Genomic DNA, 17,925 nt, shown 5'->3' on the forward strand with positions numbered 1-17,925 from the left:
TGTCGCTTACGGCTTACTTTGAACATGCTTTATACTGCATCTATTCTAAATTCAAATGTCTGGCCACCCTTAATGTCCTTACCATGTTCCGGTTGTTGACATCGCGTCTAATTACTCTTATATCTGATTGGTCAGAATGGTAAGACGCGAGATGGATCAAACCCTTCGCGCCATTCACGTGTCTTATTGGCCCATTCTATCTCAAAGATTAGTGGAGTAGAATAAATGTAAATTGCAATTGTATCAATCCATGCCATGCTGGGGACAATTGATCTTTCACCTAATTAGCTCACTTAACCTCTCCCCGTGGATTAAGAGTATGGTGCCAGGTTGAGCCTTTGAGGTATCCCGACCATACTAGGTATTTTAGTGCACCACCAAGACTAAGCCTATTCTAGAACAAGAAGTATTGTATTGGCCCGTGCACGATTCAATAATAATGCAGTTATCTGGCATCACCCTTGAGCCAGGATAGGTTTGGTCTTGGTCGTGCACTAAAATAGAGTGGTCGGGTCATCTCAAAACTACAGTGTTACAGATCCATATATAGGTCAAACCGACCTACTGATTAATATTTAGATCAGTCGACCACCTTTAAGCTCAATATGGGTAACTGCACAAATTGAACATGGTTGACGACTTGTGCGCGGCCAGTACAAATACGTGACTATTGGTCTACAGAGTAGATACAGACAGAACATAAGTAATTTCAAGATCAAGTGAGCTCTCGAGAACAGTTCATGAGGTTTCGTTCTACTGGAGCTACTGAATGTGTAAGTTAAATAAGTTTCATGTCAGGCGAACTCGCACGGTCCAATTCCAGCCCCTCTTCTCAAGAGAGAACAAGATCATTAGCAACTCGCTCATATTATTTGAACCGTCGCGTTTATCTTATAGACCGAGGATATTTCGATGTACAACCGGCAGGATGGACGAAAATCGTGGCCAGTGGCTGTTGTTGTGTTGCCAGGTTTTTCTTCGTGGCTAAGACGATGAAGGCAACTTCCGTTAAAATATATACATAGTTATCTTTATTCTCCTACCATACCCTCACTATCGCGCATAATGACCAACCTCACCAGATCATCACAACCAAAACGCATTCTCAGCCGTCGATGAGGTTTTATTCGGTCGCATATGACCTTTTCCTTATGGGTTGGTAATGTACACAGACACAACTGGTTACCTTGTGAAGCGATTAGGTGCAACCACGCGTTGGCTACTAGATAGGCTTCCCACTTCAACTGCAGTTGTTAATTCCCACTCAGAGAAAAGAGCGGCGATCTCTAATAACGGCCCCGTGCTAGCATTGATTCCATCTCTTGTACGTTACTTCTTGTCGACGTATGATTCAATAAGCGAACGAACAATGGCAACAGAAACCGCTTCCGCGAGTCATCCAGCATCTGAACATCGAGAAGCGTTGATATCCCAACCACGATTCAGGAATAACTCGAGGATATGGTCGTGTCGCTTCTGTGTCGCAAGAAATATATGTTTAATAATCATTGGTGTTCCTTGGTAAGATGATTCATTTTATTTCGAGGCAGCAAGAGATTTGGTAGCTCTGCAGACGAAATCAATCGCATCAAGTGTTTAAGACGCGGCCGTCGAGAAAGCCTGCCCCCCTGGCATTTGTTGCTTTTACCCTGAACGCCGTCCCAAGCTAATTCTCTACTATCCTAGTGATAGTATGATGCCGCGGATTAACTGGACTCTTAAGAGATCGATCGAATATTTGAATGATTTGCGGGGATCCCGGAATCGGTTGGCAAGGAACCACCATCCTCCGAATATATCGATGACTATTAAACCTGCAGTATGCGAACTTGTCTATCTAATGTATACCTAGGTAAGAGATACCCAGTTAATAACTTGGTTTAAAACGATTGTGAGAATCACCCCATGGCAACTCCATCTATTAGAAGATTAGGGACAAGAAAGGCAAAAAAGTGAATGGATTTGCATTGCGGGAGAGGTACGATTACGCGGTCAAGTTGGATGGTCCGACCGTAAGTAGCGAGGTCGGCGGTTGCGTGGTGGTGGTTTTTGGTTTCTTACGAGGATTCGTTTTTTCGTCTGACTGGGTTTTACACCCACCATGATACTTACCGCATTAGGGATCATTGAGTGATGATGATAGTTACATATCCGTATAGCAGTAATCATTATGATAGTATCACTGTTTCGAGGACAATTATATTAATTGTATCCTCGGTAGTGTGATCGAAAAAGGCAGCGATTCTAGTTAGGAAGAATGAGGGGGGCAATGTCAGCGCGGATAAGGAGGGAATAATGAATCAGATTTGGATGTGGAAAAAGGGCGAAAGCTGAGTAACTTTATTAAGTGCTTGGGACCGCCGACGAGCTCCGGTCGCCTTGATGTCATGAACCCGCGACCGTGGGATTTCAAAAAGAGAAAGAAAACGAAAAAGGCAACACCCAAGATGGCTGTTTTTAGAGGATGAAACATCAGAGATCGATACCACTGTAGAACATGCAACTCTTTGAGTCCTATATCCAGAGTGATGGTTGCAACTACTGAATGACTCTATACAAAAGACAGCAGGCGTCGCAGTCGCCAGCTGGAGAAGAGATGGCGCGCTAGCGTATGTAGATCGTCACGGGTAATAATACAGTGACGGTGACGAGGCGGTATGGGGGAATGTGGACTGGGGATCGCGATGGCTGGGGAGGAAGTTGAGATGTCCAGCAATTTGGCAGCGTAGGGAAATTCCACTAAAAAAAAGAACGGTGGATAAGTGAGATAATAGTAAATAATAATACTCTGCTATCTCACATTAGATGCCAACCTGCGCAGACTTGCAGCGGTCAGTTGACGATGGTCCTGGTGATGCGGCTGTCAAGGCCAAATGATCTCCAATTCAGCGTCGCAGGGGATAGTAAGATACACTGAACTGTCACGGTAATACCAATACGGACAGGGCGAGGAACGGCTCAGGATCGCCCGCGCGAAGAAGAAACAGTACCGATAATACCAGTAAGAGCTGTCTGGACCTGCAAAGGGGAAAATTGGAAAAGGCTCAGCACGCAACAAACACCGCTTCGTTCCATGAACCTCTGCCCTCTCCACCATCCATCCTTCTCCGCCACGTCGCTCCATCTTCTTTCCTTCTCCCCCATCATCATCCCCCATCTCCATCATCCCCATCCCGGCCCTGCGTCCATATCCACCAAATAAACCGGACTGCGCCATATCCGCCCCGATCTGGACTGCGCTCCCAGTCTGTCGCAGCGAGCCAAGATTCTCCTTCCATGCCGGTTCGCTAATCCGCGGATCGCAGCTCCCGTTCACGGGGACAAAGAGCGGCCAAACCGGTCTTTTCTGGCGGTACAACACCTCTCCCAACGTCCCACCACAGGCGCTTCATCCTCTCCTAGAGAGACGAACCCGGGACCTGTCTGTCCAGGGTGATACTGAGGGTCCAACCCACTGACACGGATTTATCGCAGCGTCAGATTCGATCAGCGATCTCTCATGGGCAGTCGTCGCGTGCATTAACCGTCCTGCTTCACGACGAGAACGCCAATTTCAACATTCATACTTGTCCTCCAGCTTCATCAAACTCCGCCGCTGTCTGCTCCGTGCTCCCGTAAAACGCGGCCACCATGACGGGGGCTCCGCCGTACGGTGTGCAATCGCCGACCCAGCAGGCTCGTTTCACGGCATATTCACCACCGAACAAGAACTCCCCTTACTATCCCAACAATGAACATTACCAGCAACCCGCTGCCCAGACGCCTTCGGCCTTTCCCCCGCAGGCGCCTCTCGCAAGGAGTCCTCACTTCTCTCAAGCGCCATCACCTCTGCCCACCACCCTTCCTCCGCTGAATGGAAGTGCTCCTCCACCTCCTCCTCATGCAGAGGCCGCATCGCAGTATCCAGCACATTCATCTACGGGGCCTCCGCAGTACTCTATTCCACCTCCATACGCTGGGTCCGTGATTCCCGGTAACGCTTCAGCGCCTTATAACCATACCTCTCACGCTCATCCTTCGAGCCGGCCGCAAGCTCTCTCACAATCTCCGAAGAAAGAGCCAGAGTCGTCTTTCGACGTTAGAAGCAACGGTGCTGCATATTCTTCACAATCCCCCATGATGCGGGAGACGAGACCAGCGTCGCCCAAGGAGACGGTACGTTTTTTTTTGACGCTTAGTTCTCATTTGATTTAGGCTGATCATTGGATTACATAGAAACCTTCCAGGGCTAACGACCCCATGTCTTTTGCAAGTATCCTCTCCGAACCGACGGAGGAACGCTCTTCCCGCAGACCCTCTCCTCCCCCGGCTGTCAGTGGCCAAATTACTACTGAACAGACTCCGGCCTCTCTTCCCAAGCTGGAGAAAAAGCCTTCATCTGACAGGAAGCGTCGCACTGTCGATTACGATACTGGCGCTGAAGAGACCCCGGCGCCTGCCGCGAATGGTGCTGCAGAGCCAGCGAAACTTGCGGCAGCCCAACAGCAGGGCAAGGCACGAAAGACGTTGTCGGAGCGTGAGTTGGAAGCGATCAACAAGATCATTGCCGACATCGACAATGCAGAGAAGAGTGATGTTGAAGGTCCCGGCTTCGAGAAGGAACATGAACGTTACTTGAAGAAGAGTAGGAAGCGTGCCCGAGAATCAGAGATCTCTGAAGGACTGAAGCGGAAGGTATGTGACAGTAGCTCTTTCCTCCCTTCTTCTCAGTATACTGACTTAAAGTCAGCGACGTCGACATGACTTCCTCGTCAGACTGGGAAGGACGTTTGAGAGACAAGCTATGGCCGGTTCCGAGCGTTTCAGGATCAGAAATGAAGCAGCTGCAGTTGCGGATGTTCAACGCAAAGAGGTCCAAGATGAAAAGGAACGCAAGAAGGATATGCAGAGGAAGCGTCGCCGCGAGAACACCGTGCGTCTGGAGACGCAGAAAAAGCTCGAGGCCGAGCGCAAGGCCAACAAGGCGGAAGACTCTGCTGAGAAGGAGAAGTTCCTCCGAGAGGCTGAAAAGGCTCAGAAGAAGATCCGAACTACCAAGCGAGCCTTGGAGAAAGGCACCGCTGCTGATGAGATCAGCGAGGTCACGCCGCTGGCACCTAATCTGGAGGGCGGCACTACAAGCTCCTTCCACATCAGCCGCGGCTCTTCGCCTCCTTCCAGGAGGAAGTCTGGTCGCATTGGAACCTCTTCGCGTCCGAAGAAATCCAAGGAGAAGAAGCAGGCAGAGAAGGATGCGGCCGAGGCGGCCTATGCGGCTATGGAAAAGGACGAACTCGTGCCTATCGCTCCCAAGGAAGATCCTCGAAAAGAGTCTCTCAAGAAGGAGGGCAAGGGCGCTCGTTCGAAGGAGGCTACTCCATCTCCTCTCGCTGCCTACGAGACTAAGGGATACAATCAGATCTACGAACAGATCTGGCGCGACATTGCTCGCAAGGACATCCCTAAGGTTTACCGTATCAAAGCCCTGTCGCTCAGTACACGCCAGGAGAACCTTCGCAAGACCGCTCAGCTGGCTAGTAAGCAGTCCCGCAAATGGCAGGAACGCACGAACAAGAGTATGAAGGATACACAGGCTCGCGCCAAGAGAACTATGCGTGAGATGATGTCCTTCTGGAAGCGCAACGAGCGTGAGGAGCGTGATCTACGCCGTGTGGCCGAGAAGCAGGAGCTTGAGAATGCTAAGAAGGCCGAGGCTGAACGCGAGGCAAACCGACAGAGGCGGAAGCTTAACTTCCTTATCTCCCAGACGGAACTGTACTCTCACTTCATCGGGCGCAAGATCAAGACCGCAGAGGCAGAGCAAACTGCAGACACGACTACGGAAACGACCGGCGAGACTGTCCAGCCCGGTCAAGGCCAAGAACATATGGTCGACCTCCCTCCCAGTGTCGCCGATCCGAATACAAAAGTTACCAACTTCGAAGACCTGGACTTTGATGCAGAAGATGAGACTGCCCTGCGTCAGGCGGCCATGGCCAATGCGCAGAATGCTGTTCAACAGGCCCAGGACCGTGCTCGTGCTTTCAACAAGGAAGATAATCAGATGGCCGCTTTTGATGAAGGCGAAATGAACTTCCAGAACCCCACTAGTCTGGGTGACATCACCATCTCCCAACCTAAGATGTTGACGGCTCAGCTGAAGGAATACCAGTTGAAGGGTCTGAACTGGCTCGTCAATCTGTACGAGCAGGGTATCAACGGTATTCTTGCAGATGAGATGGGTCTAGGAAAGACCATCCAGTCCATCTCCGTCATGGCGTATCTAGCAGAGGTGCACAATATCTGGGGTCCATTCCTCGTCATTGCACCAGCTTCCACGCTTCACAACTGGCAGCAGGAAATCACCAAGTTCGTTCCCGATATCAAAGTGCTGCCTTACTGGGGTTCTGCCAAGGACCGAAAGATTCTACGAAAGTTCTGGGACCGCAAGCACATCACCTACACAAAGGAATCGGAGTTCCATGTCCTGGTCACGTCCTACCAACTTGTCGTGCTCGACGCACAATACTTCCAGAAAGTCAAGTGGCAGTACATGATTCTGGATGAAGCACAGGCCATCAAGTCGTCGCAGAGTTCGCGTTGGAAGAACCTTTTGGGATTCCACTGCCGTAACCGTCTTCTGTTGACTGGTACTCCCATCCAGAACAACATGCAGGAACTCTGGGCGTTGCTTCATTTCATCATGCCAACATTGTTCGACTCCCACGATGAGTTCAGCGAGTGGTTCTCTAAGGATATCGAGTCGCATGCGCAGAGCAACACGAAGCTCAACGAGGATCAGCTGAGGCGTCTCCACATGATCTTGAAGCCTTTCATGCTGCGCCGTATCAAGAAACATGTCCAGCAAGAGCTTGGAGACAAGGTCGAGAAGGATGTCTTCTGTGATCTGACCTACCGTCAGCGCGCGTACTACGCCAACTTGAGAAACCGCGTCAGCATCATGGATCTCATCGAAAAGGCGGCCGTCGGTGACGATACAGATAGCACTACGCTGATGAACCTAGTGATGCAATTCCGGAAGGTCTGTAACCATCCAGACCTGTTCGAGCGCGCTGAGACAAGGTCTCCTTTCTCCGTTGCACACTTCGCAGAGACAGCCTCTTTCCTCCGTGAAGGACAGAATGTCGATGTTGGCTACTCCACACGGAGCCTGATCGAGTATGACCTGCCACGCATGCTGTGCGCTTCTGATGGCCGTGTTGACGTTCCAGGCCCGGGGAACAGTCGGGCTGGCTTCCGCGGGAAGTATCTTAATCATCTGATGAACATCTGGTCGCCTGAGAATATCAAGCAGAGTTCCGAAGACAATCAAGCCTTCTCGTTCTTGCGCTTCGCGGACACATCGCCCAGCGAGGCCTACGAGATGTCACACATTGGAATTTTTGAGCGCGCTGTTCGCCGTCGCGGCAAGGTCAATCGCCTTTCGCGACTCAATGTTGTCTACGACGAAGAGGAGAACGTGAATTCTGTCCTACCTCATTCACTATTCAATATCGTCGAGCGCAACGATCGCCAGGCTACACACGAAGTCGCCTTGGAGGGTCGCATGCTCGAGCTCATGAATGTATCTAGGATGACCTTTGAGCGTGAAGGTCTCAGCATCATCGAGCCGTGCGCCAGCCCAATAGCCTCTGCCCCACCGATCACGATCAATTGCTCTGGCCAGGCTGCGATCCGCGAAACGCAGGACACGCTGTTCAACGTCTCTGTGCGTCATGCACTCTTTGGTGTGCCATCCAAGAAGATGGAGGAGCAGATCGTGGAAAAGAAACTGGACCCTACGCCGTATTCTTTGCCTCCTATGCTGCCCGAGCCACTTTCAGCCAAGGGACGCTACACGCACATCGAGGTGCCATCCATGCGGCGTTTCGTCACCGATTCGGGCAAGCTGGCGAAGCTGGACGAGTTGCTCCGCGAACTCAAGGCGGGTGGTCATCGTGTGCTGCTCTACTTCCAGATGACGCGTATGATCGATCTGATGGAAGAGTACCTGACTTACCGGAACTACAAGTACTGCCGTCTGGACGGAAGTACCAAATTGGAGGATCGTCGAGATACTGTGTCTGACTTCCAGCAGCGGCCGGAGATTTTCGTCTTCTTGCTGTCGACCCGTGCTGGTGGTCTGGGTATCAACCTGACGGCCGCTGATACTGTCATCTTCTACGACTCGGATTGGAATCCTACCATCGACTCTCAGGCCATGGACCGTGCTCACCGTCTTGGTCAAACGAGGCAGGTCACCGTGTACCGTCTGATTACGCGCGGTACCATCGAGGAGCGGATCCGGAAGCGTGCTTTGCAGAAGGAGGAGGTCCAGCGTGTCGTCATCTCTGGCGGTGCTGCGGGCGGAGTCGATTTCAACACTCGCACGCGCGAGAACCGCACCAAGGACATCGCCATGTGGCTTGCCGACGACGACCAGGTCGAGCTCATCGAGCAGAAGGAGAAAGAGGCCTTGGACCGCGGCGAGGAATTTGGTGCCAAGAAGGGCGGAAAGAAGGCCGCACCGAAGAGGAAGAAGGATCTCACGCTGGACGATATGTATCACGAAGGTATGTAAAGCGTTTGTCAGTCATTTTCGACGATTAAGTACTAATGTTTCTCTTCTACTTAGGCGAAGGTCATTTCGACGATGCCAGTGCAAAACCCTCTGAAGCGCCAACGCCTCTGTCAGCTGGCGATAATCCGGCCCTGTCGTCTGGCCCGGCACAGAAACGTGGCCGCGGCCGCGGACCGGGTAAAGGCACATCGAAGAGAGCCAAGACCACGAAAGAACGGCTCCGGATCATTGACGGCGACGGCGGAATGAGTTGATAGTCTCCATGTACGGCCAATTTGATGACTGGCGGATCTGTCTGCCTATGTACTACCATACTTTGCTGCTTTATTGTGGGGTTTAGAAAAGAAGACCCGAGGGGGAAAACGGGTCAAAAAACAATTGAAGGCGAAAGTGAAGAGAGAAAAGGGACCCGCGTGGCATGAAGGAACCATCGAGCCGGGAAACTGGATAGACTTGGATTGTTCTTCTTGTGTTGTTTTTCTTGTGCACGGCTTAGCTCGCGTCTTTGTTTCTTGCCTGATCGGATTGATGTGATGCGCCCTGGGGTAATAATTGCTTCCTTCGACGGTGCGGATGGACGGACATGGACGTTTACTGATGGAATTCTTCCTCTTCTCTCTTCTTCACGCGTACCATGGCCAGCGGCCTCATGGCCCTAATCTTCTTACGCAGCTTTTTCTGTACCATTATACTTGCCCTTGAGAAAATCTGCAAGAGATGTATGTTTCTTCCTTCCATTTTCTATCTTGTTTTTCTTTCGAGAGTTGCAGCTACACTACATCTCCAGACCTGTGATACATGCCACGATGGATTGCGATAGATCTTGAACTACGGAGTGTTACTTTTAGACTTGCAGCAGCCAGACATGAGAGAGAGTATGGTAATAGTGTAATAATATAGCTGCAATCAGCTGGATCGTGAGGCAGCAGACTGGCACGAAAGCTTTCCTCTTCGTTCTTTTCTTTTCTCTTAATTGATTAATATTAATATTATTATTATTATTTTGGTGTGAGCAGGTGTATTAATTACATCATTGGCCCCGATAGCGGTTAGCGGGGTCTCGCTTGCCCTTAGCGGCTGCTGAGTCATCCGCCACACACACAAAGACGTCGCCGGCTCAGCTTCATCGTGACTTCTTGCAACCATCTCCTCATCCTCAAGGAACTGTGAGTACTCCCTGGCTTTCGGGCTCTGGCAGTCGAGCTGGGCTCCTGTCTTATGCATTGCATCGTTTACTAACCGCTCCTGCAGTCTGCGAAGATGAGAGCCAAGTGGAGAAAGAAGCGCGTTCGTCGTCTCAAGCGTAAGCGCCGCAAGGTCAGAGCCAGATCGTAAGTCTCCTTCTTCTCTCCTGTCTGACTGGAAATCAATTCCATGAGGATTCAATTGCATTGGAATTGGTCTCTAACAATCCTCCAGGAAGTAAACTACTCGCCCACTCCATCTCAGCTTGATGTCGGATCTTGAGCTGAATGCCGAACACGACAATTAACGACCAAAAAATCCTTTTTTACTATCTACGATTTCCACGATGTCATGATCGATTGAAAGATTGGTGATCCGTCGTGGTTTTTACCACTCCGTCGAAGCTGTTGGACTCGTCCATTCGCAGGGGACAGTTCGGAACGGTGCCTCGTTCAGAAAAAAATATCTTTTTATCCAACCTCGGGCAAAAACCGTTTTTTATTTTCGAGCATAGTCCGGCAGAATGTGCGTTTTTCATCGACGTGCATCTTTGTTCGTCGGAGGGTCCGTGTGTCCGGTGGGGTTGGAGGGGTAACAGAGGAGGATCGGATCAAGTCAAGGATTTCCGGATTGCATGATCTTCCCATATCTTCTCTTTTGTTTTTACCTCTCGAGTTTCGGCATGAGCTGGTCAATTTACCAGCTTCCTTTTGTCTAGCTGTCGAGGGATGACCTTGATGGCCGGATGAGGGAGGTTATGGAGCGGTTTCTGCGGGAATTTACTTAAGACTGGTCACGCTCTGATGATTTGACGTTTTAGAATAGCTACTGCTAGTGGAATGGATGAATCTTCAGAGCCAACTTTTGCGTGTTTGAACCCTGTAGAGCTCAATTGGCTTGCTGTTGGGCATAAGTAATATTGAATATAGATGGATCTGTGTAGCTTATCGTGCGTTTTCTGTGGCGCGAGCTCTCCGCCGGGGCGCGGAGCGGAGCAACCGCCGACGGGAAACCCCAAGGAATTTTTTTCTTCCTCCGCCGCGCCGGCATCTTTTGGACATCTGACAGCTCCGTCCACCACAAGCCACGCAGGCGGTCGTCGATACCCAGCCTGTTGATTATACAGAAGAAGAATTATGGCCGTGGACGTTGCTGAGAAAAAGCGCAAGCGCGCGTCCGACAGACACGAGCGCCCGAGCAAGAAGCCGGCTCTGGACCCTCAGGACCTGCCGCCGCTCAAAGCCAGTGTCGTCGAAGATGAGAGCGAGTTGGCTCCAGTGATAGGTAAGTCTAGTTTATCGTATTTGGATATGGTATTATTCTGCTTGATTAAAGAAATTTTTCTTATTATCATCTGATATCCCCACTTCATGCAATTGCTGCAGAAAAGACAACTGACGGATTAAATCTATAGTTACGACACCCGGTCTTCAACCGCCCCGAAAACTGCCTCTCCACCCTTACTTTAAGTCTCGTCGAGATACTGACTCGTCGTCTTCCCGCGGTCGCAACCCTGGTATCGTCTCGTCAGAAATCCTGTTGCAGTCGTCGGAACACCCCAAGCTCGACTTTGTCGGTCGCGAGGCCGATGATGATGCGGACGCCCAGCTGAAACATTATATTGCCGTTGTGGACCCTGCGCAGAAGACATGGCAGTTTGTGGAGGCTCGAAAGGTCACACTGAGAGGTGTGGTGAGGAGGTTGAAGGTGAGAGGGGATAAGGAGGAGGAAGAGGAAGAAGATGAGGTGGTGAGTTTTGTCTTGTTCTTTTCTGCGGTGTATCATCGATATAGGAGCAGGGTAAAATGCTGACGTTTACAGCAAACCATCCGTGCTCAGCGGAATGCCCTTACCGATGCCTTCGGTACGAAACAATCTCGCAAGGCGGCCCAGTCTGTGGCGGAGAACGCGACGCTGTCCAATGCTCCTGCTGGGCAGACGAATGCGGCCGAGTCGGCTCTGCTGTCGTCCATGCCTGTGGACACGCTCGCCATGAAGGACAAGGAAAAGGCTGTTCAGGCAGAGATCCAGGCCGCGAAACCCATACCGCAGGCGAACCTATCCGCTTCGCATCCCTCCGATGTCTATACGCTCGACGTGCTTGTGGCGGGCGGAGTATCTACGCTGCGGCAGCTGCCTAACATTAAGGAGTGGCAGGATTCAGTAGCCGCCGGTAGGGAAGTACGTGTCACGTCTCGATATGTGGTGAACCGTGTGAATGCGGTTGTGGAATCGGGAAATACGACTCAACTCCAAATTCTGCGATATATCCTGCTACTGCTCGAATTCGCACGCTCTCTCCGCGGCGGAGCCAAAGCCGGTGGCACTCTTCCGCCTGGCAGTAAGCGTCTTCCCCCTCGCGACGACCTACGCCGGATTCTATCGTCTACGCTTGGTGGAAATCCCTCAGAGAAGATAGCACCATCAGCTGTGCTCCCAGATCCCGTCATCGATTCCATCCGTCGCAAGCACGCTCCGCAAGGCTCGCATCTTACCAAGACAGACATCACCCTCCTCCACACTACCATCTGTGCTCTTTCTCTCCATATACCCCCGGCTCCAGCCAAGGATGGCGGTTCCAGCTCCCAGGGCGGCAACTCGCCCAACGAGCTGGCTACCGACCCATCCGACCTGCGCGACGACCTCCGTCTCGACAACCAAGTCATCCTGCAATACTTCCGCGAATTGGGCTGTCGCGTCGACAGGCCTCGCGAGAGCGAGTTTGCCAAATGGGGCATCAAGGGTGGCAAGGTCGAAGCAGCTGCTAGACGGGTGTGTCGTCTGCGTGTGCCCGTTGAGTTCCCGAAGGTGAGCCGCGGTGGGAGGAGATAGAAGGAGATACATAGAAGTACATTTGCGTGTATAGGAAGGAGTGGATGATGTCCGTATAATTGCGGTTTTATTTTCTTTTTCTTTTTCTTTTTGTTCCCAAGGTACAGTACATGTAGATAGATTCTCGGAGTTTTTTCTTTCGAAACTGGATTTCATTGAAGATCAAAAAAAGCGTGGAGTTCAAAATTATACTTTACTATTTATTTTTCAAATTGAATCGAGTCCTCTAAGTACTAGCTGATTGTAACATGGCAAGATTATTAATTTCGTAGTGTCCATGGTAGTTATCATCCACATAAATAATTAACATATAATCTTGGATTATTTATCCATCGAATCCTATCTCTTCCAGAGGATATAATATATTCGAGTTATCGACGCACATCGATTAAATATAGTATCCTTTCACAGCAGGTCCTGTCCTTGATTACATCTGGTGACCTAATCATAGGATAGAACTTACTTACTTACTTACTACATATATAAATCCACTAGAGTCCAGATTCTTTGTATGCTTAGGAAGAGTTTGTTTATTGTCATTTATTCACGATAAGATTGACTCTATGGGTAACTCGTCCTTGGAAAGCAATCTATACTTACCCCGTCAAACTAATATATTATATTATTACTTTGATTTGGGTTGAAAAAAGTATATTCGATATGTGTATCCTGATTCCTGAGGGTTTAATGCGACTAGTTGATTTATAGATATTTTTTTTTCGTGATAGATATGAGTTAGTGATTTCAGGTTTCAGGTATCTGGTAGTGTATAGATAGATAGATAAGACAGGCATAATTTGTCTAATGTATGTACATACTTACTGTATACATAGATCTCAGAAGGGTTCCGCTTGAGGGAGGTACCTAGGTACCTACCTGTCTTTAGACTAGACATGAATCTATGTTGAAGTTTAGAGTGGAAAAAAAAAAGAATATCTTGAATAATAGCCATAAGTATAGTTCCCGCCAGAGCGCTACGTTGAGTTGAATGATGAATGCGGATCCGAAAAACCGTCATCTTTTAGCTGAAGGGAGCGCAATTAGTTATTTTGAGCATAGTTTCAGATTATAACTAGATCCGTGGACACACAACACAGTAACTCGGTTTAGGTAAGTGAGAGAGAGGCTCAATCTATCTAGTCTATCTAGGTACAGATCATCGCCTACCCACCTGGTATGAATAGTTAGTTAGTGACTCTATCTAGGTAGTTATCTCAGCCATGTGCGCGACGAGGACGTTTTGTCCCAATCAAAAGGACGATGAACGCGGAGCCGCATGGCGAAGGGAGCAAGTTGACTAGAGACGGAGGACGCACTGGATGATCCCAATAGGTAGCGTCCGTGGGGGACCGAGTCTTGTATCCAATAAGTTTGGTATTGGCATTCTTGCCAGCCATCTTACTGTACCCGACTAGGGTAGTGAGCTAACTATTGTTCTAGACGGAGACGGTATTCATGATTAGCCATCGTGTCAGAGTTTCTCCGCAATAATGTTGCGACCATGGCTCTGTTCCATGCATTTACTCCGTCCCCAGCTTGCATATTCGATGTCTTGATGGAGATGGGGTAAGGCCGGGCTGCGACCCCCACTGCGAACATCATCACTAACTTAAGTACTGCGGGGGAAGCCAGATGAGAAGCCGATGGCCGGCTCGGTAATGCTACTATCTCGATTCTCGAGTAACTAAGAGTCTAGACAGCCCTGGGATAATAAATTAGATCGAATGGCTAACCGTGGCAACTTGAGGATGTATGATGATGAATGAAAAGAAAAGATCCGAAGCACCTGACAAGTCGGCCGGGCCCGACTCGCTGCGTGTGCGGAAACTCGAGGGCTGTGGAATTATTATCGTGTCTGTTTGATTCTTGGTATTGTATTGATTGAATACGATATGTTATAGAAGTAGTATAGTATAGTATAGATTATTATATGACACCAGATAGTTATCATTTCCGCTGATTCTCCCAAGGTACCTCGTCCGCCGTCCAGATGTCAGTCTTCGCCAAGAAGTCCGCGGAAAGGAGGATGGATGCAGTCTACAGAGTTAATTAATGATAGTCTTATACCATACATACATACATAAATTGTTAAGTTAGCTTGTTGATTGATCGCCCAGAGCTATCAAGGGTCCGCCCATCTTGCAGGTCCATCGTCGATCTAAACCGTCCTGTAGACTATCTAGTTAGTTAGTTAGGTTAGATAGGTTAGTTAACTTATGTAGCCATGCGGAACCGCTCTTGCTTTTCCTCTTTTTCTCTCTTCGTTCCCTCCACGATCTGGCCAGCATGAACCATCCCTCGCCTCACAGTGCGGGGGAGACACAACAATAACTCAATCAATTATCCTCATTCACTCGTCTCCCTTTTGCCCGAAACGGCCCCCTGGTGCTACCATCCCCCGCCTTTTCCCTCCACATTTCCCCGGGTTGGCGCCCCAGATCATGGTTCATAGAGCCCTTCCGATTCGTTAAGAAAAAACTGTTTTCGTCGGAGGGAGATCAGAGTAAGTAGAGAGCATGCGTCATCCATCAGCCTAAGACGAACGATACATATCGAATTTTCCCAAACCCCAGAAATGAGGTTTTTTTCGCCCGTCACAATTAAATTACATACATATCATAAGACATTATTATTACTCGACTGTATACCATACCGTTGCGCATGATCCTATCCACACGGCCTCCCCCCGCGTATCTCCACCAGGGTCGCCCGACACGATTCGCCAGATGATGCCGTGATGGGATCGTCCGATACTCCGAGCTGGTCGTATGTTGTCCGGCTTCGTTCCCAGCAATAACAACAATACGTCAGGCGTCATGGCTGTCAGGGATAGAACTCGAGGGATATAAAGTACCTGCTGTTCCGTTCTTTTTTTTCTTTTGTGTTTCTCCAGATCAGATCCAGTCAGTTTTCCTCTCATAGATCAAGAAATCAATCAATCAATCAACTGAGATTCACTCTATACTTGGTTACATCTCAGACTTGTGATTCATTTTCTACTACAAAACACTTTACACCGATTTATTTCATATCCCCCTCTAATCACATCTCTCACAATGGCTATTCCAGACCAGCAATGGGCCCAGGTCATCGAGCCCAACGGCTCTCTCGTCTACAAGCAGATCCCCGTCCCCAAGCCCGGCGCAGATGAAGTCCTCGTCAACATCAAATACTCCGGCGTCTGCCACACCGACCTCCACGCCAAGAACGGTGACTGGCCCCTGGACCGCAAGCTGCCCTTGATCGGTGGCCACGAGGGTGCCGGCGTCGTCGTCGCGAGGGGTGAACTCGTCTCTGAAGTCGACATCGGCGAGCAAGTCGGAGTCAAATGGCTGAATGGCTCTTGTTTGGCTTGTGAGTTCTGTCAGAAGGCTGATGAGCCTCTTTGTGCTCATGCGGAGCTCTCTGGGTATACCGTCGACGGTACCTTCCAGCAGTACTGTGTTGCGAAGGCGGCGCATGTCTCGAAGATCCCTAAGGGTGTTGCGCTCGATGCTGTCGCTCCGATCCTTTGTGCTGGTATCACCGTCTACAAGGGTCTGAAGGAGTCTGGTGCTCGTCCCGGCCAGTCGGTGGCTATTGTTGGTGCTGGTGGTGGTCTGGGAGCGTTGGCTCAGCAGTACGCAAAGGCCATGGGTTTGAGAGTCATTGCTATTGATGGTGGTGATGAGAAGAAGGCTCTCTGCGAGCAGCTTGGCGCTGAGGTATGTGCATAAAGCAGCAATTCCCTCTCTCCTATGCCCCAGCAAACCAAACCAATAAAACCAATCAACTAACAACATAATAATAACAGGCCTACGTCGACTTCACCAAAACCAAAGACCTCGTCCACGACGTCCAATCCGCCACCAGCGACGGACTCGGTCCTCACGCCGTGATCCTCGTCGCCGTCTCCGAACTCCCCTTCCAACAAGCCGCCAGCTACGTTCGATCTCGCGGAACCATCGTCGCCATCGGTCTGCCCGCCCACGCGTACCTGAAGGCCCCCGTCTTCAGCACCGTCGTGCGCATGATCAACATCAAGGGTTCCTACGTCGGTAATCGCCAGGATGGCGTCGAGGCGTTGGACTTTTTCGCTCGTGGTTTGATCAAGTGTCCGTTTAAGACGGTGCCGTTGTCGGATTTGCCGAAGGTTTATGAGTTGATGGGTGAGTTTTTTTTTTATCTATCTAGGATCTGGATTATCATATATGATACATCTATTTGATCTGGCATGGTACTTTATACTAACTATCCCCCCTTTTTACTATTTACAGAACAAGGAAAGATTGCTGGCCGTTACGTCCTCGAGATGCCACAGTGATTTTATTCCCCTCAGTCACCTCATTCATTCATCCCTCTCTCTCTCTCTCTCTCTCTCTTTCCCTTCCCCTCTCCATCCATTCTCCTCCAACCCATTCGATAGAAATACAAGAAGGGGGAAGTAGTACGGAGAGCGAGAAGAGAAGAGAAGAGAAGAGAATGGATGAATGAATTACAACAGATACCGTACCGTACCATACCATACTACCGGCTACAAGCGTTCTCCTTTCCTTTTCCTTTTACTTTTTGTTCTTGGATAACTTTTCATGAAATGAGATGAGATGAGAGACGAAGCAGATCAGTCAGAAACAGGCGTTGGCAAGATTTTCAAGCGAGCAAACAAACGGGGGAGTGAAGAAAGAAAGAAAGAAAGGCAGGAGTTGAGTTGAGTTGAGTTGAGACTGGCTCGCAGGCGGGGAATATCAGATCCAGATCCAAATCCAAATCCGTGTGAAATTATTATTTTTCTTCCTTTTTATCCTCGAATACTACTACTACAAGCAAGCGAAACAGTAAACGATAATAATAACAATATAACCCTTAAAATTCGCGCCATTACTTTACTTCGTATATAGCTTGTAACGTATGACTAGCAACTTAACGCCTATTCCTGATTTCCATCCGATTGGGTTTGGTGGAATTCTTTTCCCAAATGACAAGTGAACAATGAAAACGAAGCTGCCGACGTCTTAAGATGAATGCGTGCATGCAAGGTAAGGTGATATGAGGACTGCAAGACTAGACGAAAATGAAACGGAAAAAAAAAAGCAAAGAAAAGAAATGGAATCGAGGGTGGTGGTATAGAGTACATCTATGCGTGCTGTATTGGTCACGGTGTCTTGGTAAGATGTGAGAACCGAAGATGGTCAAAGCCGTCTGGGTTTAGAATTATCTCTTTCTTCTAGTTTGGTCGAGGTAACTGGAAGAGAAAGCACGAGGATGGGGATGAGGTTAGAGTCGAGCGATATGATAGGATAGGATAGACGTTCGGCTTGATTTCTTTTCCCTTTCTCTCTTTCCCAAGACTTGTTCCGTGGCTATAGCCA

At 49.4% G+C, this 17,925-nt stretch overlaps 3 protein-coding genes across 3 annotated transcripts; all 3 read left to right on the top strand.

The window, feature by feature from the left end:
• Positions 1 to 3,522: 3,522 nt before the first annotated feature.
• On the top strand, positions 3,523 to 8,591 carry C8Q69DRAFT_98567 (putative DNA helicase ino80). Its single transcript, XM_028634252.1, has 3 exons — positions 3,523 to 4,155; positions 4,216 to 4,674; positions 4,730 to 8,591. Exons 1-3 carry the CDS (start codon positions 3,631 to 3,633, stop codon positions 8,558 to 8,560), a joined length of 4,815 nt encoding a protein of 1,604 aa, XP_028482102.1. The 5' UTR covers positions 3,523 to 3,630; the 3' UTR covers positions 8,561 to 8,591.
• Positions 8,592 to 10,740: 2,149 nt separating this feature from the next.
• On the top strand, positions 10,741 to 12,833 carry C8Q69DRAFT_501311 (A49-like RNA polymerase I associated factor-domain-containing protein). Its single transcript, XM_028632359.1, has 3 exons — positions 10,741 to 11,029; positions 11,160 to 11,494; positions 11,567 to 12,833. Exons 1-3 carry the CDS (start codon positions 10,882 to 10,884, stop codon positions 12,575 to 12,577), a joined length of 1,494 nt encoding a protein of 497 aa, XP_028482103.1. The 5' UTR covers positions 10,741 to 10,881; the 3' UTR covers positions 12,578 to 12,833.
• Positions 12,834 to 15,633: 2,800 nt separating this feature from the next.
• C8Q69DRAFT_510087 (alcohol dehydrogenase, class V) lies at positions 15,634 to 16,880 on the top strand (the record flags this gene model as incomplete). Its single annotated transcript, XM_028633155.1, has 3 exons — positions 15,634 to 16,281; positions 16,371 to 16,725; positions 16,834 to 16,880. The coding sequence occupies 3 exons, from the start codon at positions 15,634 to 15,636 to the stop codon at positions 16,878 to 16,880; spliced, it is 1,050 nt and encodes a 349-aa protein (XP_028482104.1).
• Positions 16,881 to 17,925: the final 1,045 nt, after the last annotated feature.

Source organism: Paecilomyces variotii (assembly GCF_004022145.1).
Source record: "Paecilomyces variotii strain CBS 101075 chromosome Unknown C8Q69scaffold_13, whole genome shotgun sequence".
NCBI lineage: Eukaryota > Fungi > Ascomycota > Eurotiomycetes > Eurotiales > Thermoascaceae > Paecilomyces > Paecilomyces variotii.